Consider the following 25,066-nt stretch of genomic DNA (forward strand, 5'->3'; position numbering starts at 1 on the left):
GAACGTATTAAGATGCCTTATGCCTCCATTGCCGTACACAGCTCTACTAGTTAGCAGGAGAGCACTGTACTCAATGAAATGAATACGTAGTCAATAGTGCACTATATCATTCTATATTTATAGCAGATGAAGCATTACCTAGCAGGGAGAAAAGCATCTGGAAATGAAATATTGACAACCTAATCCATTTACATAATTAGCCTTTTTCTACTAGCAATTTAACCAACTTATTTATTTGGAGATCAAGCAGCTACCGCTAATGAATTTTATACAAAGAATACTAATAACAACTCCTCTGGAACATAAGAATAATCACAGCAGGAATTAGCTTTCTACTTGAACATCCTTCCTTTGCAACATATCAATCTAATGTGTCCATAGCACCATTAACAACCAGATACATTGTTCAATTAAATTACAAAATGAGCTGCTAAGCCCTAGTTATGTTTCTTGTTTAATTTACATTGGTTTCTGCCTATCTGGGGAGATCCGTATTATAATATCCACTGAACTTTAATACGTACTATAATTATTTGGGTTTGGATAGGATAATATGGCTGTCACCTGTAGAATTAATGGAAGCAATTTTACAAAATATTAAACATAAGACAGCCTGCTAACAGATGAACTTAGTACATGTACCTACGTTTTTGTCTACATAATTCCTTTCTGTTGAATAATGCTGTTAAGTTTTTAAGGTTCTGTTTGTGTTCATAACAGTGATCACATTTAAGTAGCACAAAGATTAAAGCCATCCAAAACCACTAACCTGCAAATCACTGCTCTGTGTATAAAAGATACAGATACAAACAAAACAACAAAAGAGTAAGTCTGCTCATGCTGTTGTAACAAATGTGGCATTCACTCTGTTAAGACTCACTCTTTAAGCTTTATGGCAGTGCGCAAAGCAAAGCTAAAACAGTATGTTCACTTTTCCAGTCACACACTGAATTCCCCATCCCCAGCTTCTAACTGTGCTTCTGCTATTATTCCTTTCCAGTTTGCAAAGCACACATTTGCATGACACATCCCGTCACTTCAGCACAGAGCTGCCTGCAGTTATTAATAGTGATGGCAATTCACAAGATATTCTGTGTGTTGCCTCTTCCTGGAAAACAGGTGGGGAATAAAGCGTCACAATTACACTTACACAGACCTTTATGACCATTTCATCGCCACAAATATTTACCCAACTCCATGTTATTATCTCCTGCACAAGACGACGAGCCTCGATTTTATGCAGTACTCACTGACAATTAGAGAGGATAATAGTAGAGAGAGTGTTTACTTTTTTATTGTGGTTATTCACAAAGTCTGTTATTACTAAGAAATATTTTTTCAGCGCCTTGTAGAATTTCAAAGAAAACATTATTTTGCTGTGCAGCACCATTCTCCTGCTGCACTTGCAATTATACTGTAGCACCGCAATGCTTACATGAGACCCAGAAAATAAAATAGACTAACCCAAAATGCTGCTGACTAATCCATCCCATTGTCTGCGCCGTGCAAGCACACAACTCAGGAAAGCAATCTAGACTTCTTTAAGACTTTGTGCCTGCTCCTGCCTCACCAAAATCAATGGGCAATCTCCCATCTGCAGGCTGCAGCTGCCAGCAAGGCACGTGCACGCACACCTGCTCACAGCAACCCTTGCAGGCAATGTGCTGTCCCAGACCAAGTGATTGCAATGGGCCCAATGTTCACTTGCTTCAAGCTCCAAAGAACCCAATTGGAAGGTGGTAATTTCTTGGCTAATGTCAGCTTTACCAGAAAAGCTTTCAGGACAGTCTTCACTTTACTACCCTCTGCTCTTATTTGTGGGAAGATAGCAGCAGAAATGGAGCCTGCATTTCTGCTCTCTGACTTCTCCCTTCACTCTATCTTTTACTCTCCTGCTCCAGGAGAGGGCAGGTGAGCTACTTCCAAGGGTTTTGCTTAGGCACAGGTTCTCTGGGACAGCTTCTTGCCTCGGCTTCCAGCTGGTCATGCTTTATTTTCTGCCTCCCTGCTTTGCTCTGTTTTTCCAAGGCACACCTCTGCAGAGTCCTAATGTCTACCACTTCTCTCCAAACCCAGATCTGAAGAGCCCACAGACCCTTTTTTCAATACGGTTCCTGTAAGTTCTGCCCTGCAGTGCCTCCTCTACCCCTTCTCTTTCTTAGACTCCTTCTCCAGGCCCTCTCTAAGGAAGATGAAGTATAAGAACCTCTGATTTTGGCAAGAGGCAGAACTGTGTCTTCTGCTGTCCTCTGGCAATCCCTTTCCCCATTGGTTCTTTCTCTGCTATTTTGCTGGAGTACATCTCAGTGTTGCAGGAAGTATGGCAACTCCATCACTGCTGTTTCCCCATGCCACACGCCAGTAACAGAGCCAGCTCTTCTGCTGCACGTCCTCCCTCGTGGCTGGAGGCTATATTGGCAGCTGAGCAAAGAAGCTGGCTCAGCTGCAGGCTGCTGGCTGGAGGCTCCTGACAGCTCTAATGTTGTCGATTCACCTATGGCCAAGAATTGATCTAGGTCTGCAGCAACCAGATGAGGAGACCTCCAGCCAGAGAGCCAGGACTGAGGATGGCTTGTGACTGAAGTGTGGTCAGCAGTGGAAGTGTCCAGGCTGCACAGTTGCCTCTTCAAGTGGAATTATCTCCAAAAGTTGAGAAAGAGAAAGCTTTGGTTAGTCATACACAGCGCTCTCACATTATATCCCAGGGATCTTGAAATCACTGCCTCCAGATGGAGGATGGGGGAAGAGAGATACACTGATGCCTTCTCTATTAAATTAATTTAAAACAATATTTCCACCATATTTAATCACATGCAAACCCTGACATAATCTCCAGAGCCCCTTGCCAATTACCACTGTCAATAACATGGAAACAAGGAGCATCCACATTTGCTGGGACAGAATGTGACCTTCTGAACCGCAGAGCATATTGAAGGCTGGTCTGCTTGTCTTGTGTGCTGTAAAGACCTGCTGATTATGCAGTGAGGCAAGAAATAAGAAATTCCTATGCTTTGCTGCAGAGAAGTATAATTTTAGCAAATATCAGCATAGCAGTACTAGCTCATTCTAGCTAGAAACAGAAGGGAAGATACAGGACAAAGGGCTTTAGCATATGGAACACTAGTGAGCTGTGCCCAGGGTCTCTGGAAACCCCAGTGACAGAGTTCAATCCCTAGTGAAAGCTGCATGTGAAAGCTGCACATGAAAGCTTGCTCAGCTACAGTTTCCTCACCTACTGGCAGGATTAGCTGGAGGGCTAAGCCAGCACATGTCACAATCCCACCTTGACTTTGCTGTGTAGTCATTTTGCTAAACCTGTGACACCTTCGTAAAGCAACATTATCATCTTAGATTGATTTGTGGGTGAAGCCATTAGTTTATAAATGTTGAGGATTTATCACCCTTTGTTGGTGCCTGAGATGGATCAGTGCAGCAGCAGCATAGAGGGGCTGATGGAAACATTAAACTGCTGCATTGCTTACTCTTGAGGATATTAATTTGTATAAATATAGTTCATTTACATATCTTGTAAACATGCAATGCTCTCTATTAAATTTATCACTGTAAATATCTAAATTAAATTTAATCCATTAAATTTTAAAAGTTATATTAAAAAAACGGTGAATGGAAAGCATTGCCAATAAGAAGTAATAACATTGCCACATTTATAATACTTGAACTGCTGCAGAAGGATGAACCTAATAGCAGCAACAGAAACAGAACACTGTTTTGTCAAGAGTAAGATTGCCCTAGCAGAGATATAAATATTGCCAATTCTTGGTTAAAAGCAAAGGCTTTGAGGGTTTGATTCTTACCTGTCTCCAACATAGCCAGGTGTACAGATGCATTTTCCTGTCACGGGATCACAGTGTCCTCCGTTGTGGCATGGACAGACCTGGCTGCAATTAATTCCGAATGTCCCAGGAGGACATGGCTGTGCACACACCAACCCCTGGTAAGTTTGCAGAAAGAGCAATATTTCAGTCAACTGTCATCATGTAATGAACTCCTATATGAAGGTCGGGTATTTACTGTTCTTCTTGCTGAAACTACACCTAAGTGTACTGGAGATACTTTTTTCTGTTTAAGATGGCCTAAGACAGTCTCAGCTGCTGAAGTAAATGTCTGTCTGCCCTACTTCCAGAGGGATTCTTCTCCCCACTGTACAGTTGGTGACAGTTCCCCTCATTGGATCTCCCCTGCACACTGTGCCTGGGGCATCAGGGTATACCAGGCCCTTTGATTAAAGACAGGGGGTCAAAGGCAACCTGAGAAGGCTACAAAGCTGCACATGGGCTGGTGATTTTAGGTGAAATAGTGTCTGAGAAGCTGCTGGACCTACCCTGGGTAAGTGTCTCAAAGTGAATGTCTGGGAGGAGGGGGATTGTTGGAGAGGCTGCACTGGACAGACAAGACAGTCAGTCACTCTTTGTGCACTCTGGCACTGCTCATCAGGAAAAGCAATCAGGGCAAGCCTTTGTCCAGCTGGTTGTTCCCAATGCAAAGAATGCTTTCCACGGGTAGTGCCTTTGGAGCACTTATCTGCCAAATTCAGCCGGTTTTCCCCCAGGTATCACATAACACCCCCTGCCAAGTGTCAAGGCCTCGCAAGGATTTCCCCACAGAATTTCTTAGAAGTTGTATGAATGTTGTTTTTTGTTTTTTAATGTGAGCAAACATAAAATCTGAGGCTGGCATCCAGCTGAGTAATTTCAGCCAAAACAGTTCTGGCAGTGCAGGGATCTGAGGACAGGGCCCTGTAATGGAAAACTTTTGGCCACTGTAGCAAATAGAGTTGCTGCCAGGGCCATGCACAGTGCAAAGCATTGGACAGAAATGTTTTTTCTCTCCCTATTATTCTGTTTTAATCTCCCAGAAGTCTTATTTCCCTAACCAAGCCTCAGGGGCTCTGAGTTTTGAAAAGAAACTCATATTAGACAAAAGCCATACAAAACATAATACAGGAGCATTAATGGCTGCTGTCAGTCATTGGGCTCTCCCTCACCACGGTTTGGAAAGTTTAGCAATATCAACAGTCTCAAAGTGGATAGGCTACTCTTCAATGCAGTCATGAAGTAGATGCTTCAAGCCTTTCTCAGCCACTGAGAGGTGGCTCCTTGGCTGTAAAATAGACAGGTTGGCCTCAGTTCAAGAACGCTCAGATTACAGTGTTAAAAACTTGGTGTCTCTGGGCTTAAGTAATACACACCACTATATATCTGAAAATGTAAGCATCCATTTATCTTGATAATAAATACTTTCCCTCTTCACATCTCAAACGGAACAGGATTTCTATCAACAAATGATGAGAAAGCAATACTCTTTGATGCATTCCCTTGGAGCCCAGAGAATCTTTAGGCATACATTTTGCATTAATATGTACTAAGGGAATCCAAAACATCCCTCTCTGGAGGATCAAATGTCAGACCAATATTTCCTGCTGCTTATACATCTAATCCACAAACTTCACCCCATCAGCAGCTTTTTTAAGGCCCCGATCACATCAGCTTCTGCTTTTGACATCTCGTGCTGTATTATTACAATTTTTGCAGCACAGAAAAGAACTTCTTTTTCAGATCTACTGTCTCTTCTTCAGCCCTCTGTCCCATGTTAAAAATCCATGGCAGAAAGGAAACCGGACAAAAATGCAAAGCATAGTCGCTTCGTTAAGTGCAGTTGTTTCAGGGAATGAGGAAGGAGTGATTAGCAGAATGTGATACAAAGCAACACGGTGCAGAGCCTTGAGAATGGGACCTGGGATCAAACGGTGTGTTGCCAGTGATAAATGCTTTGTCATGCAACGAAAGATTGCTGCCTTCCTGAGCGTGGAAATCTAGTCCTTCAAAAGTGCTTCTGAGAAGCATTGTAAAAACCTGCATTTTATTTCCCTCCCCACTTCCTGAGAGTGCTTGGAGGATTTAATACTGCAAATGAGAAATATGTATAGAATTAAGGTTGTAAATAGTTGATGAGGCCCTAAAGCAGCCACCCACTAACTGCCAGCCCCACAGATATGTATAAGTGGAAAAACTCCATCGTTGTAGTGTGCAAGAAGCCACATTTCGTTGACTCATTCACCACCATTCTCCTGGTAAGAAACCCATGAGACAGTGAAATCTCCTGGGACACAGTTTGTATAACTTGCTATGCTTCCAGGAGAGTCTGCACTGGGTGGGAGGAAGCAGGAGGAAAGGAATATTACCAGTAATGAAAGAACTGGGCTTTGAAGATGGCAGACCCAAGGAAGAACCTAAGAGCCCCGGAACTTCGTCCTGTTCACTGCCTACCTTTCCATATCCCATAGCCAACCAAGTCCCTAAGGGAACTGAGCTGCTGTTAATAAATCTACCCAAGGAAAGGATAATAGCCACAGCTCTTCCAGCAGCAATAAAATCCAAGTGGATTTGCACTTCTATAAATCCAGAGAGAATTCTCTACTTCCAATATGATGGTATATTCAATACATACATGCATTCTCAAGCCTGAAAATCAGCAAGTAAAATTCCGGATGTCAAAGACTATCTATGGTGTGAAATAAAGTGACTGTTCCCATCTCTCGCTCATTTACAGCCCACTTGTGTCTCACTTCACAAACCATTCCAACCACCAAGAGTTAAAATTATAGCATGAAAGAATGTTTTTCTCTCTCTGTGTACTGAATTACCAACTTTTCATTAAAGCCCTGGAGAGACACTTTATACTTAACATCTCAACATTTACAAGCTGAGTGCTTTTACTTATAATTTCAGTTTCTTCCCCCAGAATACCTGATCTCTCTTTTCAATTTTCAGTTAGACTTGTTTCAGACATCAATTGTTAACTCTGGGGTTTCTCTGGGGACTGAGCAACCAACAAAACAGTTTTCAGGAAAGTCTCTCTTGGCCACTAAAAATGCAGAGGACAAACTCCAAGCTGTGAGGGACAGGGAAGAAGTGGGCCGGAATACACGACCACTTTTGTTGTACAGCCCCAGTGCTGTGGTTCTTCTTTAGGATCTATGCTGCATCCTAAAGGACATCTAAAGACTTCCTGCTCTATTCTGATATTCTCTAATCTCTTCAGCGATTTTGTAAATTTGCAAAAACCTAAAAATAAAAAGAGAGAGATAATTCCTGATAAAATACAAGTAAGGAAGAGTACAGAAAAATAGCCTTGAACCTCAGAAATATCGGTTTAAAGCAGATAAGGGAGACAGAAAAATTTACCCTAAAAGTGACATTTTAATGTAAATCGCTTTAGTAATTAGTCCTTAAACAAACAGCTAGAATGGGCTGACTGGCCCTCAAAATATTTGATTTGCTTACCTACTGCATTAACTCCAGTACTCTAGGAAAGAACCTTTTGTTTCCCTCCACCAAATGCCAGTTCAAGGCAAGGTGCCATTGTCTTTATTTAGGTTCTGAAAAGTTCCAACTATTTTGTTATTTGAAATGCTTCTTGAGAAGCTAAATGGAGGTACATTTGCTGCACTAATCTAAAGGAATATAAACATCTCTCAGTCCACAGACGTTTTAATGGGTATAAGGCCCATAACAGAAGCTACGGATATATGATGACATCAGGGTCTTCCTTGTATTAAAATAAAAAGCCATAGTACTTGCATGCATTAAAATCCAGCAAGATTGCCAAGAAACTAATTGTCCGGTATGGGAAAAATGCCAGGAGACTTAGCACAGCTAAATGGTATGTAGGCCTGTGAGACTTGGCAAACCCCAAGAGAGTTAATTATCACGTTATTGATAAAGTTAAGGACTTTTAAAATGTTTGGCCTTGCTTTCTTGACATGGAGGATTAAAGGTTAGGGTAATTTGCTCTCTCCAGGGCAACCACTAATGCAAGCAAATCTACTGCAATCAAAGGAAATTTTGCCTGAGTAAGGACTGGATGCTGAACTGGTCTTTGTCTCCCTGCGTACATTCCTTCTGCTTTAAAGACTCCCTGAGCCACTGCATTCTCCTTGACTTCTCTCTCTCCCTTTCTCCTGAAAGGGAAACAGTACGGTGCTTTTGACAATGCCGAGTTGGGCTTTGAGCTTTCTGTCCCATGTGACCCATGTGAGGGCAGTGTCTAACAGTGCAGGGATATTTCAAAGAACTGCATAGGCCATTTTTCCTCTCTTCTTCTCCCACGCAGAAGAGCAATGAGTAGTTTTAATTTGTTTGTTTAACTCTTTGAAGGTAGCTACCAAAGGCTGGTGCATAAGTGCTGTGCAAGCATAACAAAGGAGGCCCCAGTTTCAGAACTGTGGGATCCTCATGGCAAGAAATAGAATATATATACCACAAGCACACAGGGTAGGCATCTGTTGAGACAGTAAGCAATTAACTCCTCGTTCCAACCTCTAAATGAACAAGTGCCATACCGTCCATCCAGCAGGGCAGGAGCACTCCCCAGTGATGTGGTGGCAGACCCCTCCATTCTGGCACGGGCAGCGCAGCTCACACTGAGCTCCGTGACTCCCGGGGGGACAGCGCTCTTCACAGCTTTGTGGAGAGAGAAGAAACAAAAACCAATGGGGTCATTTAAAAGAACTTGCAGGAAACGGTAAAAGAGGAAAATCCACAACGCAGGTCTGATGCTGTAAGGCTGATGCATGTGTGCAATCGTTATGCATACACCAAATTCCACCTATTTCAATAAGACAACTCTCATATCCCCGACAGTACTCTACATTTTCCCAGTATGTGGCTGTTCTCTGATGAGGATGTTCATACAAGTACTTCCTGCTGAGCACAGACATGCTAATGTCAATGGGACCAGTCCTAATAGCATGCGGAACATTTAGCAGTGAGTGCTTTCAGGACTGAGGTCAGAAGGCTATGAGGAAATCAGGTACTAAATAAAATATTCAAAAAGTATATCACTTATTTATGAGGGTTAATATTGCCTTTATTTTTTACCTTCTTCACGCGGGCCAACAACTATTATTAGACTGCAGAAATATTAAGTCACCTGTAATAGATCTCCAGCCAAATTCAGTGAGTAAATTATCTTTTCCCTTTAAATAATTCTGAAAAGCATAATTACTTCTGAAACTACTGAAAGATCTCTAATGAGTACTGATGTTACACCGTGGGCAATTTTAAACAAGGAACTATTTCTTGCTGTCCTAAAATTAATATGCAGATTTTGTGAATCCTACTGGTAAACTTTGTGTGGTATTTGGGGATTTAGCTACACGATTCTCGTTAAAGTTAATAGGAATCACACCGCTAAATCCCTCCTCACTACGCTGAAAATTTACCCCCTAGATAGTAAGCTCATATAGTTACCAGTAATGCTTCCTCTGCTAGATAGAAAGCCAAATAAACTGGGGATGGTAAGTCCCATTTGATGCTGCACTGGATTGCTAACGAGCAGGATGCCCAACCGCTTAAAAAAACTGAACTGCAATTTGGATTGTACTCACACACTGAAATTAGGAACAGCTACAGCTGTTGTAGCCACAGTTGTTGGGAAATGTCATGGAGTTTTGAGTTCATTTTAGCAGTAAGATCTATTTTGGTATGCAGACAGGTATCATTAGCAGCAAATAACAGAGATTTCCTGTTATTATTTAGCCTCTCTGAAATTCTGTTACCTGATTTCTGCAAAGGAAAGTGCATAATATACAGATAGTGCAAATTCTGATAATTACTCATCGCATTAATAGCAGCCAAAGCAAAGCTGTTAAAACAATGCAGGGTGAAGTACACCCATCACTGAACTTACAACACCCCCGTGTATCCAGGAGCGCAGTGACATTCTCCCGTCTCGTGGTCGCAGGTCGCCCCGTTGTGACACTGGCACTGGAACTGGCAGCCCTTGCCGTAGCTCCCGGGCTCACAGAGCTCCTCGCAGCGCCAGCCTTGGTACCCGTCTGCGCAGACACAGGCGCCTGTGATGGGGTTGCAGAGGGCTTCGTTCTGGCACTGGCACCGGTTGCTGCAGTGCGGTCCCCAGTGATCGCTATCGCAACCTGTAAAACATTGAGCAGGATGGGTAGGTCAGTGTGGCACAACCATCCCACTGCAGCCGCTGGCCCTTGGCGAGTGGGCAAAGAGACATTAACAGAAAGCAGCATCATTCTAAAGAGCCCTCAAACCTTCTAAACCCAGCCCCTGAGCCAGCAATGTACTTCAGCATGCAAGGAGACAGCAGCATCAGTTATACACCTAGATTTGAGGACTTGTTTAACACCTTTATAGGATCAGAACTTAAATCTTTTAATATCCTGTTTCTTAGTGCCCTTAGATAGCTGGAAGGAATGAATTTATAGTGGAATTAGATGCAGAGGATCACATCCTGACTACAGTGCAGTCAGTGGCAGGTAGAATTGCCAAGCAAAACCTGTAGGTTTAATAATGTCATCAAATATTGTTTCTTTGCATTGTTCCCTTGAGATAATAAATACCATCTAAAGAAGGCTATCTCCTTTGATGGTGTTGGGTTTTTTTTTCTTCTGGAGTAAAGAGATAGCACGGCAGAAAACAACACTGGAGTCAGGATTTCTTAACCCAGACAAAGGGATGAAGGTATGGAGTGTGTACATCAGGTAATTCTGGTGCCATTAACAGCATGTACTAGCACTAGAGAAGGGCTCCCAAGGCTATGGCCATTGACATGGAGGGCAGATTCTCTTACAGAGCACATTAAGGCACAGTGAGAACCATTCACATGGCAATCCTGCCTGATCATACCCAGGATGAGAGGGAAATCAGAAGTACAGAAGCAGCTTGATCCTGATTTGCTATAGAAACAGTAATCAGCACCTGCAAAAAACACGTGTAATATTTATGCATACTAACAGACAGCTCCAAGGGAACAGCCAGGGGTTAAAGCTTCCTCCATAAATGGTCAGAAGAAAAACAAGGATTTCTTTTTGAGTCCCACCCTGCACTTCCCAACCTGTCAGTACAGCGGTGCCTGCTGCTCAGAATGCAGTTACTGGCAGAATTGCTGCTAAAGACTCAGTTACAGACCACGCTCCCAGTACAGCTGGGAACCGGAGCTGGCTTCAATTATATTGGCAGAAACTCTTCTGCCAGTGTAAAATCCTCTGCCATGCAGGAAATGAGTGTGTAATCCCATCGACATAGCTGTCTTCACAAACTCTTTTACTTGCAAACATGTAAGCTAATCCCCAGGTGACACACTGCTTCTCAGGCCTGGATGGCCATTTCTAGACTTAGCAATGCAAATATAAACACCATGTAAGCCAGAAACTCGTGTCCAAGAAATTTCAGAGCCCTTTTCTTTCACAGCACATGCTTATAAACCCACAGTGGACAATGGTATTTCTCAGCTAACTCTGGCATGCTTTTTATCCCTCTTCTTGGGAAGTCAGATAGCCATTGGTCAGCCGGAGAATATTCAGCAGAAAAGGAATAGAAGGAGATCCCACTCAACTAGCGCTGCTCATCGTCAGCTCACAAATGTGTGTTTCCTGAGCAACAACATCAAAGACCAGAATAAACCCACGAAAAGACAACTCCAGAGCCTCCACGAGGACCTGCAGGGGTTTATAGGATGCACGTGTGGTTTTGTGTGCTGCAGAAAGCAGAGTGTGCAGCGTGCTCCTGTACATAACCCTGCACCTCATGCAAGGCAGTTTACTCCTTTGCCTCATTTCTTCCACTGCCAGGGATGAGAGTTTCTCACTAACGCCACTGGGAGCCAAGCAAACAAAATCTTACTCTTTATAAGTCTTAAATTATTACCGTGCATCTGTGGAAGAGGCGATCTATCTTTATTTCACACAGACACTTGGTAAGGCTCTGTAAGCCCTCTGGGGCAGGAAGCAAATCTGCTGGAGCTGATGGGGTTTCCCTGCAATTTCCATTCCAGAAATACAGATCTCTTTTCAGCAGAACTTGAAAATCAAGGGATGCAGCTCTGCGCCTCCACAAAGGGCAAGGACCTGGAGCTTACAAGCGTAGGCAGCATCCTTTAGTGTGGGGAAGTGAAGTGCAGGAATCAAAGCTGACCCTTCCTGATCCAGGAACGTGATGCTCCCCTCACCTCAGCCAGCGATAGAGCCCTGACTGCCAGGGCAGCTGCTCTGGGCTGATGTAACTCCAAGTGCAATTAATTGGCATAACACAAATAATAACTCTCATTAGAAGATGTGAGCTATTCCCTTGTCTTCCATATTGCACATAAATGCTCCAACTATCAGACTTGTCTGCTTGGTTTGTGTTTTTCTCACTGAAAGGAAGTGAAATGTTCTGTAGTATGGGAAAAATATTTCCCAGCACCAGCACAAGCATCTTTTTTAGCTCTTATAGTGTCTGCCCCAAACATAACTCCATTATGTAAGCCCTTTATTTGAACACTTATTTACTACTTATATTTGGTCACACACTTCCTTTCTTCCTGCACCAAATTTCAACCCACGATCTAAGCAAAAGGAAGAAAAAAATGTTCCAGGAAAGAGCAGGAATTCCTCTGAGTGGTTGTAAAGTCTTAAAAAAAAACAACAAAAATCCAAATCTGGATAAGAGAAGAAGCCTGCAGTGACCAGAAAACCAGCTGACAAACAGAATTTCCAAAGGCTTCTAAGTACAAGGCATCAGCGAGCACACACTGCACCATTCAGTATGTTTAGCCCAAAGTAGCTAGCCAAAATGTTTTAATTATCTGTGAAATAAAACAGCTTGGCATACCAGATAGCAACTAAGAATGTGAATTTCATGGGGATTTATTAGTGAGAGGACATAAAATGAGGATTAAAGTACATCTGAGTGCTCATGGAAGACACAGAGAAAAACACAACTAAAAGAAGGGGCTTTTACTGTGTCACGTTTACAATGCCTGATACTGCCCTTGCAGTTGCTAGACTCCTTTTTATGTTCCTAAAACTGCAAGCACGCTTTGACTGCAGCTCTCTGAACAGTTAGAAACCCAAGCCATAGCACTGGTGTATAACCAGGGCTAACATCCCATTTTCTCTCTAGTGATGGGATCATACCAACACAGTGATGGGTTGCCCCTTCTAGATTTAAGTCTTTACCTCAGATGATAAAGATTTTCTGCTTTAGCTGTCAGTTCAAGCCCTGTGCAGGTCACAATGAGCAGGGCCATTTCATGCAGTATCACTTAATCTACTGCTGATTAATTGCAAGAGGAAATGAGTGAAGTTCATTGGCACAGTACTAATGTAAAATTTGTGATAATGAAATATCATGTTCACTTGATTTTACACTGCAGTATCCTATCATGAAAATAAGATCTTTGTTGCTCAGTCTATCAATTCTTGGGTTTTTGTTGTTGTTGTTGTTGTTGTTGTTGTTTTCCTTTTATTTCCCTCAAGTCTCATAATGCTGTGACAGAATGTGGGGTTGCAAGTAAGTTCTTTACCTGTGTGATTTCACTGGGGCATTACGTGATATTTATTCTGTGCTAACACGTAGATCTGCACTGCAGTAAATAACCTTTGTACCATTCCAAAGATAGAGACACAGAGCTGATCACCTCAATCTGAGTACTTCTTCTTAGGAGTAGTTCCATTGATCTCAGTAGGACCACGAGACTACTCAAGTGTGTAAACAGCCATGGGACTGAGGTCTAGTAGTTCCAGCTAGAAAATTTAAAAACAAAGGAAACCAAAGACTTCAGTGCCTTTTTGCAATGTACATCAGTATGGTAAATCCCAGCTGGAGTGGGATGGTGATTCCAGCTCCTGAGATACTGGGCCAAGTAGCCTCAGTGCCATGGCAGCCATCGTCAGCACCACCTCTACTGTGTGAACAGGGAGACCATTTTAAATACAACCCAAGCCTAGCACAGTGTAATTCTACCCTTGTTGATAGCCTCTCTGTGTTACCATAATAGAGATAAATAATAATAGCAACAACATGTGAACAGAACACTGATTAAAGCTTACACAAGAGCTACGCTGTAAATGCATATGCCATTAAAAACGTCAAAATGATACAGAGACTTTAACTATACCATCAATAAGAAAAGCAACCTGAGAGTGGTGATGCCAGGAAGGTACAAATGCTCCCTTTAGACTCCATGTGTGTTTGTCAATACCAAGAGGGATGAGTCTGGAATAGCTAGCACTCTCCTGGGAGGTGCTGCATTAAAGGGAGCTGCCATATTTCAGGTCACGTGCTAACAGTGCCTGGCAAACGTGCCAACTTATTCACTTATTCTCCTTCAAAAATATGACTGGAGATTAATTGCCACCAATAAAAATGAAAATAACTCTGTAAAGGATGATGCTCGTTGCCTAAGCGTAATTACTGCTGTCTGCATAAGGCAGTGTGACAGGTGAAAGATTCATCCCTCCGAGGAAAGGTTGCTCAATACAGCACAAAGTGTTTTCCTTCTCTCCACATATGTGCCCCCACCCCGGAGCCTCAGTGCTTGCTGGAGCGAGGGCTCATTGCAGGCAGTGCTGCGTGTGTTGTGCTGTAGTTGTGCATGTTGTCCAGTCACCAGCTTGGTCCTGTAAAATACACAGTGAGGACACACTGGATGGGCTGCATCCCTCCTGAATGACTACACTCCCCCCCGGGAACAATTAGTGAATTGCTGCACTCTGGGTCAACAGAGCTGCTCAATATTTAGGGCAGCAATGAAAGTTGGACATAGATGAAGCAAACACATGAATTTGACAACTTAGCAGATAAATAAAATGACTTCCAAGGAAGGCATGCTGAGTATCAAGGGAATGAACCCAATGAGAGAATCAGAAGTGCTCTTCCAATGCTTTTCCATCACAGCATCTTGTTTCACAGCAGGACCAGAATCTGTGGTCTTACAACCCATGCTCATTTTGTTCTTACTGGCACAAGCCTGTATGTGTAAGTTTTATAGTTAGTGACCAGTCCTGTACTCCTGGTGTGCAAAGACAGTGGGACGCTCATCAACAGTGAAGAATTCATGGCTGAAAACTTCCAGCAGTTGCTTTTCTCAGTCTGAGGACTTGGGACCATATTGCCTGATGGCCATTTTTGATGAATCCATTCTTTAAAGGAACTTTCTGCAAATTTGCAATGAATGAAGCACATATTGTAGGTCATAGTCAACAATCAATGTTCTGAAATGTTTCCAAATTAAGTTTGAGATGTTTAAATGCTACCCTTTAAAAAAGGCAAACAATAAAGCGAATGAACTTACTAAACCTACGAAGATGTGCTTTAAGATGGATTATGTTAGAACCTTTTTGAAATTAGGGATAGAATTTCCCCTTGGTATAGCTGTAATCCTGTATGACGAGTCTGTGGGTACAAATAAAGGTGAAATGCAACCCAAACTCTATTTTTCCACCTCTAATTCAGTTTTGGAATCTGACTGGGTTTAAAATGGTTGGCCAAGCTAATGCAAACCAGGAGAAGAAACAGCAAAAGCTACAACACGTGCCTGGATGTAGCGAATAAATAATGAAAATAATCAATTAGCTTTTTTATTCCCTGTACTTAGCCCAATAGGAAAATCATAGCCCCTGTATCGCGCTGATGTCTCTTCATGGTACAAACATGATTCATTTTGGCACAGTTCAACACCTTTGGAAACGGAAGCCAAGGCTGCCATAGGTTTGAAACGAGGCTTGTGAGAAGGGAATCCTCTCGCAGTGACAGATCACGGGGTTTGGCTCTGAGCCGCGCAATGCATCCCTCGTGCTGGCACTGCACAAAATACCCACACACTGCGAAAGGAATCTGCCAGTATATTGCAAAGTTACTTGCTGATCTGCTTGATTCTAAACCAAAAAAATGTTTATCTTGTAAGACTGTTTATCCTCAGAGCTTCCAACACATGTTTACGGACCGTGGCTGTCCTCAAAATAACCCAGATTTACAGAAATTCCATTCAAAAGTGCTTTTACAAATGCTTAGAGACCAACATTCAAATTCTGAGATTTTGGAAGGAGAAAACATCCTCTATACAACAGATACACCAGTGGGTGCAGATGGATTAGGCCACACTGCTTAAGCTGCAGCTGATTTTCCTTTTCCTAACTGCATGAAGATACCATGCATCAAGTTGCCTTCCTCAGGTGTTACAAATGAGGTTCCATAACTGCCACAACAATAAAGAAGCTGGATTTTTGTAAATAAATACTGCATTGGGTGACAGTGAGGTTAGAAGAATTTTTAATACATAACCTTGCTGCAAATGCCATTTAGATTCTATGTGTGGCTCCTGACAAATTCTCTGTTAGGCAGAAATTACTGTTTCCAGTTTTGGCTGGCGGGGAAAGGGATATGGGTTTAGAACAGTAAACTAAACTAGCAGTTTTCTGCTGGTTACAATTCATTTTTTAATCCTTTTCAGCAACGACTTGGGACCCTGTCCGTGCACAGAGCAGCACCTGGCACTTGGCAGAGCACTGTGCCACACTCAGGGGATGTGCCTCAGTAAGAACCCACCTGTATCTGACCCAGCTATAAAAAATGCGACTTGCAGATACTCGATGCCATCTCCAGATAATTCATTAGCTTTAATCTTCAAAGATTTCATCTATATTAAAAGCTATCTGTAATTAAAGTCTTTGGGTACTGAGCTGGACTTCTCTTACGATTGCTCCTAGCAGCAGCCATGGGCCACCGGCTGTTTCATCTGTGTGCAGCAAGCGGTCCACAGAGAGGATGACAGACATCTCCTGCGAGCCCATTACCCACATGTCAGAGGTTTGTTCTGGTCCATGCTGATGAAACACGTCTAGCATCCTCATGACACTCTTGATGGAATTTTTTTGCGTTTTCCATTTGCTTTCTGGGGAAAAGCAAACAAACTATGGAACACCATATATAAATAAAACATCTGACTTATGAAGTTGGTGTCACAGAAAATCAGAAAATGTCAGATTAAAGGTTGGAAGGGCCGCAGTAATTCAGTGTTTGTGTCTATGAATCATGATATTGTCTTTCCCAGTGTGAGCACAGGCTACTGTCTACAAGCCCTGGCAGTTTCTGTTTTCTGAGCTCGTATCTTTGCAGCCCTAAGGTTCCTACGCATGGCTTTCTGTGTGATGGTGTATGCTCTGAACTCACTGGCATTTTTATCTCCAACGCCAGACTTTCAGTCACAGCACACACCACTACAACAAAGGAAATACCGGTCTCGATGTTTACATCCCTCAGACCGCCCAGAGAATTTATTTTGCATGTGTAAATAGGCATTCGTAAAACTATCAGCCCAAGTGGAAAAACCCGGAGGTTAATCTGAGGCTGACAGAACTTGCAGACAACCTAGTTTTCCAAGTTTATATATCAGTCTTCATCAGAATGAAAGGAAAAGATGGGGAGGGAACATCAGCCGATTTTCCCCCAAATGGATAGATTATTACTTACAGGAGGAAATTAATCTACTTTTTTTTTTTTCCCTTAGGGACAGGAGGACAGTTTCTCATCCTTCAAGGAAGATTCTACTGATTCTCTCTGAAGTTCATTGTCTGAATCAGATAAGAACCATGTGGCTGATTTAGGTCATGATTCAATCTCCGATGATGATCGCATTAGTCAATGACTCTCCAACATGTGGTACCTAATTCAATCACAGCCCTTTCGAGACCCCGCAGTTTATTCAGCATCCTCTGGGGACTGCTTTCTTTCCAAAGTGATCCTTCTCCAAACACCCCCACTGCGCTCCGCAGAACGGTCAGCACCGTTACCTGGAGGTGCGTTTTCTTTCTGGACAAATGAAAACCAAATCACTCCAAGCCAAGGAAAAGTAGAATTATCTGGATGTCTGCCTCATCAAATCCCATAATGAACTCGATATATTTTAGAAGAAACAGCATCTTCTCCTGATAGATAGCAAAGTGTTGTTTTCATAACTTCCAGCATGAGCTATTTTGACAGAGGCTTCAAAAGAAGTGAAAATTGGAACAAAAAAAAACCTCTGAGAAGACTTCCTGTTTTTTGCAGAAATTACTGCTCAGCTTAATGAGCCTTTAACTCCACTGACAGTCTCGATGTTACAAGGAATTTAGAATCATGAAACGCTTCATAAGGGAGCGACAACATTCTATACAGCACTGGCTGCTTTTCATTATAATTTTTTTAGAGAAGATGCTGCATTCTTTAAAATGTATTGGGTTTTTTTAGTGTCATATTAATGGGAGGCAAAGTCTGTTCTTTAATTAGAATTTTACTGTGGTGAATTAAAAAATACATGGGCAGAGTATCAGGAGTCCAATAAAACTAAATGAAGATACTATCTTTCCCCCATATGAAACCCAGCAGTCTTTGCTCTGGCAAAACTTCCATCAATACTTATTATTGTCTAGGCCGGGCTCGTAATAATAGAATCTGCAAGGAGCTTATTTCCAAATTCTGCCTTCCAACCAGCTAAAACCTCCTCTCTCTCTTTTAATATCTACAATGGATTTGACATTTTCATTGACCATACCATGAAATTTCCCTGTAATGCCTCTGCTCAGGAGTACTATCAGCTTTGCCTGCATGAAGGGGTAGAAACACATCTGGAAATGCCTAAAGCACTGCAGAACAGGTGCAGGGAAAGAGCTCAGGCACCCTTTAGCAGCCAAGTGTTGCAGGGGCAATCAGAGAGGCTGCAAAAGTATCGCTCTGAAGTGATCCAAAGCAAACCGCACAGAAACAGAGGGAGGAAATTAGGATCTGTGTCTGGTATGTACAGTCGAAAGGCTTAGAAAATGCTCTGTGCAAGTATTAAGATAGTTGCCCTCTCTGTATGGCCTTTAGCAGAGTGCTTAGCAAAGCAGAGATGGGTTCAGAAACAAACCCATTCACTATCTCCATTTATTAGCAGCAGTTGGCTCTGCTAGAGCTTAGCACAGACCTACGGGGCCATGCTGGTGGCTGCTGTGCTGGATGCCCACCAAGCTCCCTGCATGGTGCATGGGGACAACATTCAGCACCCGATGAGCCCGTGCTGCTCTGACCACTGACAACTGCTTCCCACGTTCTGTGACTGCAGCATAGAGCTGGCCACATGCAATCAAGTGGGACTGACTCCATTTAGCAAACCTCTCAGGGAGACGAGCTCAGCTCCTTTTTTTTTTATTCACAGTGCATAAACTGAGCATCAGAAGGTCACCCTGCTGATGTTTTGCCAGATATGCAATATACCTTTATTCACAGTTAAAGTAGTGCTTAAAGAAGAATATCTTCTTGCCACTAGATTAGCCAGAGTATGTTCCTTGTCATTCCCATCCCCACACAGGGACACATGCAGCCCTTTGCCTTTGACTGCACAGGTCACCATGCAAATTGACATGAGCAATAAGGCTTGGCCGATGGGTGGATAAAATGGTGCTATCAAGATAAGTGTGAGGGAGAAATGCAGCAGCTACTGACCCAGCTTCAAATCATACCATAAAGATTCACCTTCAAGCGGACGTATATGCACATCCCTCATGCATAGCGTAACACAGCACTGCCTCACCAGCCATTTTTAAGGTGGTCAATAAGCATTTTATTTTATTGCATTGATACTGAAACCCAAAGTAAGCACTGTGGATTGTGAAACTTGCTTTTATTTCCAGCAGTGCAGCTGTAAAGGAAAATCTGCTTCTTTCCCCATCCCACAGCCCATCTCATCCGTACCGCCTGAGCACTGCTTTCCAGACAAATAACATCAGCTTAAAGGCTGTTCTGCCCCAGTAAGTGAACCTAGGTAAAATCTTATCTTCCCTAGTGAGAATTCTGTTACCTAAGGACTTCAGGAAAGAATTAGAGCAGCAGAAGGCCTGGTGGCCTTTGAAATGTGGGTGTCTTTTATATCTGAAACAGTTCAAAGGCTCACAAAAAGCTATGTGCAGGTATCCAACGCAAGCTGCTCGCTGTTCTCTTTTCTTCTAGGCACACTTGAATCTTCACATGGCTCTTTAATGTTACCTAATGTCTTCAAGATATCTTAAATGCACGGCTGTCTTTCTCTTACAATAAACCATTAATAGTAATGTCCCTTTAAGGCACATGAAAAGAAGCAGTGTTTTAAAGAAGGGTTGCCCTATGTAACCCAGTAAAAACCAGAATGTTCACTCATCAAAATCACACTGTGAGGACTGGCACAGCCTCTGAAAAACCTATTTAATATATTTATCAATAGAAAATAACAAGCCTTAAACCACTGCAAGAAATACTTAAGGGACTGGTGACTGAAATACTGGAATGTAGCCCCTCTTTCCACTGTCCTGGGGCACCAAGATTTCGGATGTTCTGCTAAGAAAAAGGTACTCAGAAAGGCAGAAAAATACTGCATAGCTTCAATACCAGGAGCCAAAGCACAGATGGCTCTCGGTGGGCATGGATGGCAAACGACACACACCAGAGGACCAAAGGAGCACCAGAGGTACGTGCAGTAAAATCCCACTGTCCTACACAGCACTACAGGCTGCACCACAGCTGCACCACTTGCTCAGGATGCTAACACTGAGCACAGAGCAGCCACAGGTCTCATAATCTGAGCCAGCAGTCTGCGCTCACAGCAGAGACAGAATGCAAAAGCCCCAAAGCACAGAGCAGAAAATAAAGACTCAGTGCTGACTGCCCTCCTGTAGCTTCCTCTACATACTGTCCTATGGCAGCGCTTCAGTTTGTTTCTGGAAAGCCAAGGAGGAAGATATAGACTTGTCTCATAAATTATTGAGATCAGATATCTAAAGCTTGATATTTTGTCTTCTGAACATGTTCAAATGCTGTTCACAGAAGCATAAATTAATGCCAGTTTCCAAACCAGAACTTGCTCTAAACTGGGAAATGAAACTTTTTGTTATGATGTTAAACACAGACAATTCTTAAACTGTTTTACATTTTGAAAAACAGGATAATCAAAACTGTTCATCCTCACAATCAGCTCTGGGTTTGCTGAACTGAAATGTTTTGACAAAATCACAACCATATGGAAGCCAGTGCTCCAGGAACAGTTTCACCACTGCGGATTAGTGCATTAAGCAATCAAATGTCAGGCAGTCAGAAAACAGTAAATCATCATGCTGCATGTGTTTTCCTCATTGTTTACAAACACCGTGCTCGTGCCTGGAGCACTACCAGTGGGTCAGCTCCCAAGAAACCCGGAAAACTCCTGCAGCAGCTCCAGTGCTGCCTCTGCAGTGCTGTGCTGAGGGCTTCAGTCTCGCTTTTAGCAGTCCGAGGAACTGCCCACGTGAAGCAGCTTTATCTCTGGATTCATTTAATTTTTCTCTTTCTTAGTGACAACTGTCACTGAAAAGTAAAAAGCAAAAGAGACATACGTGCCTTCCTGGCTGGATGGCAGCAGGCAAGCAAATGGGATTTTGCTGGAGGAGAAGACAGCATCTGTGCATTAAGGTTTTTAATTGCCAGAATTCCTATAATGTTCGGCTCTCTCCACTTTCCTACTGGCAGCAGAGCTATATTTTAAAAAGCTAAAAGGAAAAAGAAGGATTTCAGATGAGGCAATCATCAAAATTACCCACTGACCACTCTGTACAGTGCCCATCACAAGCATCGCGGGCCCATCCAGTGCCCTCTGCAGTCAAGGAATTTCTTCCTGTTGCCTGTAATGGTCTTTGATTGAGGTTGGCCACAGCAAGTCAAGTTAGTGCCATCTGCAAAATCACATTGATGCCGTAACTTTCCTCTTTCCTTTGCTGAGCAAGGTTCTCTGCTCACCGATGAGTAACTGAGCAGAACAAACAGCGCACGCACACACCAAATATTAAATAATCAATGAGAAAGACATGACCCCAAAGCAGACCATTTTGCTTGCTGATAAACAGGAACCACCCAGGGAAATATCAAACGCTACCTGGTGCTGTGTGCGTGGTGACTGTGGGGTAGGTGGTGGTTTAGGAATGCTGCTGACATCCACACGCAAATCTGATGACACAGGAAATTAGCATCCGTTCTTCTCCCCTTCGGAAGAATTTACTAAATATAGCTCACCCTTTTAATATTTAAGGATATCTGCAGAATGTTGTTGTGTTTGAAAGGGTTCTTTCCTGGCTGGATTTTCATCATCAGGCTTAGTAATCAAGTTGTTTTATTCAGAATGGATAATTATTAGTTGAATAATTAATTATTCTGAGTACATTACTAGATAAAATTCAAAGTAGGGTGGTGTAGAAAAACGAATACGCAACAATTTGGGTTCTAAATTGTGCAGTAAGATCAAAATGTGCAGGTTTTTTTGGACTGGAACTGCCTCTGTCGACAAAGTCCCATGCAAACACTGGCTAAATCCTCATGGTGCATTTATGGGCTAGAAAATATATTTTATCACCTTTTTATAGAATGGTCTTTTATAGAGTCAGTCAAATTACATTAAACTATAGAGCTATCTAGAAAGTAAGTGGCAGCATGGAGACAGAATAGCTCCAATTTCTGAAGTCTAAATTTATGTCCAGTTTTGAAAGTCTAAATTTATGTTACACTTCATATTTTTTCTCTACATTTATAATTCTACGCTGAATTAAACATACGAAAAACTATTTTTTTGTGTAAAGAGAGATTAATTTGTAATGTATTTTTCTCTCTCTCATCAGCAACATCGGTACAGGTAACATCGCTGTATGCAGGCTGAAGGTGAGGCTGGTGCAGGACTCAGACCTCCTGAGGAAGGAGCACCTGCAGCCTGGCCAGCACCGTTTCAGCCAGCCCTAGAAGGTGACAGTAAGTGACATTCAGGAGACACCCACACAGCGCTGTGACTGCGGCACGCATGAGGAGATCCAGCTGGCAGGAGCCCAGCTCAGCACAAACAATGCCAGCCCCTTCTGCTGCCATCACCCTCTGATTGCAACGGTGGATACAACCCTAATAATTGCTTATTCAGTATAATTAGACTCTAATTAAAGGTGGCTAAAGCAGTAATCACTTGTTCACTTGCTCTAAGTGTCATTCCCCGAGCGTCCTGAGCAGAGACAAACTGAGGCAGGTGGTACAGAGCAAAGGGACACTGCTGACCTGGGGAACAGGCCCAGCTTGCACTAGAAAACCACACAACAGAAACTGAGGAAAATCTCCAAGTCCTTTATAGGTGCAGCTGATATGCAGTAATTCAGCAGAAACGTTCCGGTTCATACGATTCCCACTCCTAGCATTTCAGTTCCCAGCTCCACCACACTCTTTAAGGCACCATGGGACGCTCAGACCACATCTTTTTTCTCTGTGCTTATTTCCATCGCCACAAACACTCACATGGGGTTTTACAGACCTGTGCTGATTTCCTCACTCACCTGGAAGCCAGCAAAACAAAACTCAGCCTAAGTGGCACAGTATTTGCTGCAAGACTTTCCACAGGCTGCAGTGGCACCTGATGCGTTTTGTTTGTTTGACTGCCATGGTCTAGAATTTTCTGCAAACCGAGGGATTCAAAAGGCAGTAAAACTACACACAGACACCACTGGAGCTCCTACAAACATCCACTAATGGAAATTGCCGAGTGTAAAATTAATTAAGTTCATAATGTACCAGAAGGACTTGTCCTTACAGAGACTTTGTAGCTAGAAAAGTTTGAATGCTTTATTGTTCTGTAACTCGCATATATGCAGACTCTTCTATTTGGCACATCCTTAATTTCTGTCAAGCTAACAGAATTCTAACATTTTCTGTCAGGGAGCTGGTGTAAATCTTGAAAAAAAAAAGCTTAAAAAAAACCCCCAGTGTTGACTCATTTCTCTCATTCCTAGCAGATCAGAAATAAGGAAGACTTGAAAGCAACATCATGAGCCCAAGAATTATCCCTGCCTCTTGAAAGGCAGACAGAAAATTAAATTGGGGGATCTGTGTTAAGGTGGTGGAAATTACTAGGTCTGTGCACTTGAAAGATTAAGAAGGTGACTTCCCACTGAGACTTGAGAACACAGGTGCACATCATTTTTAAAAATATGCATTTTTAACCTTTTAAATTTGCTAGCAAAGCAAGGAAGTTCTTGAGGAACTGCAGTAAACATGGCAATTCAATCAGCTTCTTCCAGACTACATTTCACAACTTCCCAGTTCTTTAACCCAAGAGGTCAGTCGACTGTGGAAGACTCTTTGGCAGCTAGCAGTACAGGAGCTAAAAGGAGCTGAAAGCAACACAGATACTCTTTGTTAGGTACTGCATAACCAAATCTCTTAATGCACTGCAGAGATGGCTCTGGCCACTAATGTTCATGGTTGTTGCTGAAAGCAGCGCCCTGTCCTCTGCTCTTCTAGGATTTGCAAGAGGATGTGCATAAATGTGCTAATGTCAAATTTTAATAGCAGTGTGAAAAAAATATTTCATTTTAAAATGTTTGGGTATCAGGAATAGGTTCTGCACCAGAGGTGGTGGGCATGGAGCAGGCTGCCGGGGCAGTGGTCACAGCCCCAAGCTGACAGGGCTCAAGGAGCATCTGGGCAATGCTCTCAGTATGGTCTGTTTTTTGGGTGGTCCCATGTGGACCCAGGAGTTGCACTCGATGATCCTTATGGGTCCCTTCCAACTCAGGATATTCGATGACTCTGTGATGAAAATGCCTTGTATCATTTTTTAATTCAGGGCTCTACAATCAACACAGTAACAGGACAGAATGCTATTTTTTATAAGCTTCTAAAATGTGTCAACTGAATATAGATTTCAAGGGTTTTGTTTTTTGCTTTCTCCACTCAAGCGACTTCAGCGTGTTAGACCTGCAGACTCTTAAAAGAATTATAAGCTCATAATGCAAATACTCTGAATTTCACTGAAAATCCAAACACCGTTTGACTTCCAAGCAATAACAAGCACGCTTTATGCATAAACCAACTAATTCTCTTTTCTAAGCCTCTAGAAAAATAGTAATTGTCGCTCATCTACACCTTGGAAGATAACCTTGCAATTGATTTCTTCCTGCCCTCCAATTACAGGCGGACTCCTGTGCTGCCTGATTGCATCTCACTTATGGAAAGAGGTCCCAGCTGAGGAGCAGGACAGCCACGCTGGCGGTCGTTCTTTGCACAGGACAAATAGTACAGCAAAGACTTAAAAAGAAAAGATGCTAATGCAAATCCTGATCCACAGCCCATTGAAGTGAAAGCAAAGACACCACCTGCTTTGCAAATGTAGCCCTATAACTTGTTTTGTTCTCAGATTTGTTCTGGCACCAGAACTTCTAGTTCCCACCCATAAAGTACTGCCAGGTTGAATCTTAGTGTAAAAG

The 25,066-nt window shown here is 42.6% G+C and overlaps 1 protein-coding gene across 11 annotated transcripts in view; it reads right to left on the reverse strand.

The window, feature by feature from the left end:
- The window catches only part of MEGF11 (multiple EGF like domains 11), a 276,513-nt gene that overhangs the window by 82,232 nt on the left and 169,215 nt on the right, over window positions 1-25,066 (reverse strand). For all 11 annotated transcript variants that reach the window (XM_040706671.2, XM_040706670.2, XM_040706666.2 and 8 more), the window contains 3 exons: window positions 9,712-9,958; window positions 8,363-8,483; window positions 3,816-3,952 (listed from right to left, as the gene is read on the reverse strand). In XM_040706671.2, coding sequence (XP_040562605.1) covers window positions 3,816-3,952; window positions 8,363-8,483; window positions 9,712-9,958 — 505 coding nt within the window. The remainder of the gene's footprint in view (window positions 1-3,815; window positions 3,953-8,362; window positions 8,484-9,711; window positions 9,959-25,066) is intronic.

Source organism: Gallus gallus, chromosome 10 (genome assembly GCF_016699485.2).
Source record: "Gallus gallus isolate bGalGal1 chromosome 10, bGalGal1.mat.broiler.GRCg7b, whole genome shotgun sequence".
Lineage (NCBI taxonomy): Eukaryota > Metazoa > Chordata > Aves > Galliformes > Phasianidae > Gallus > Gallus gallus.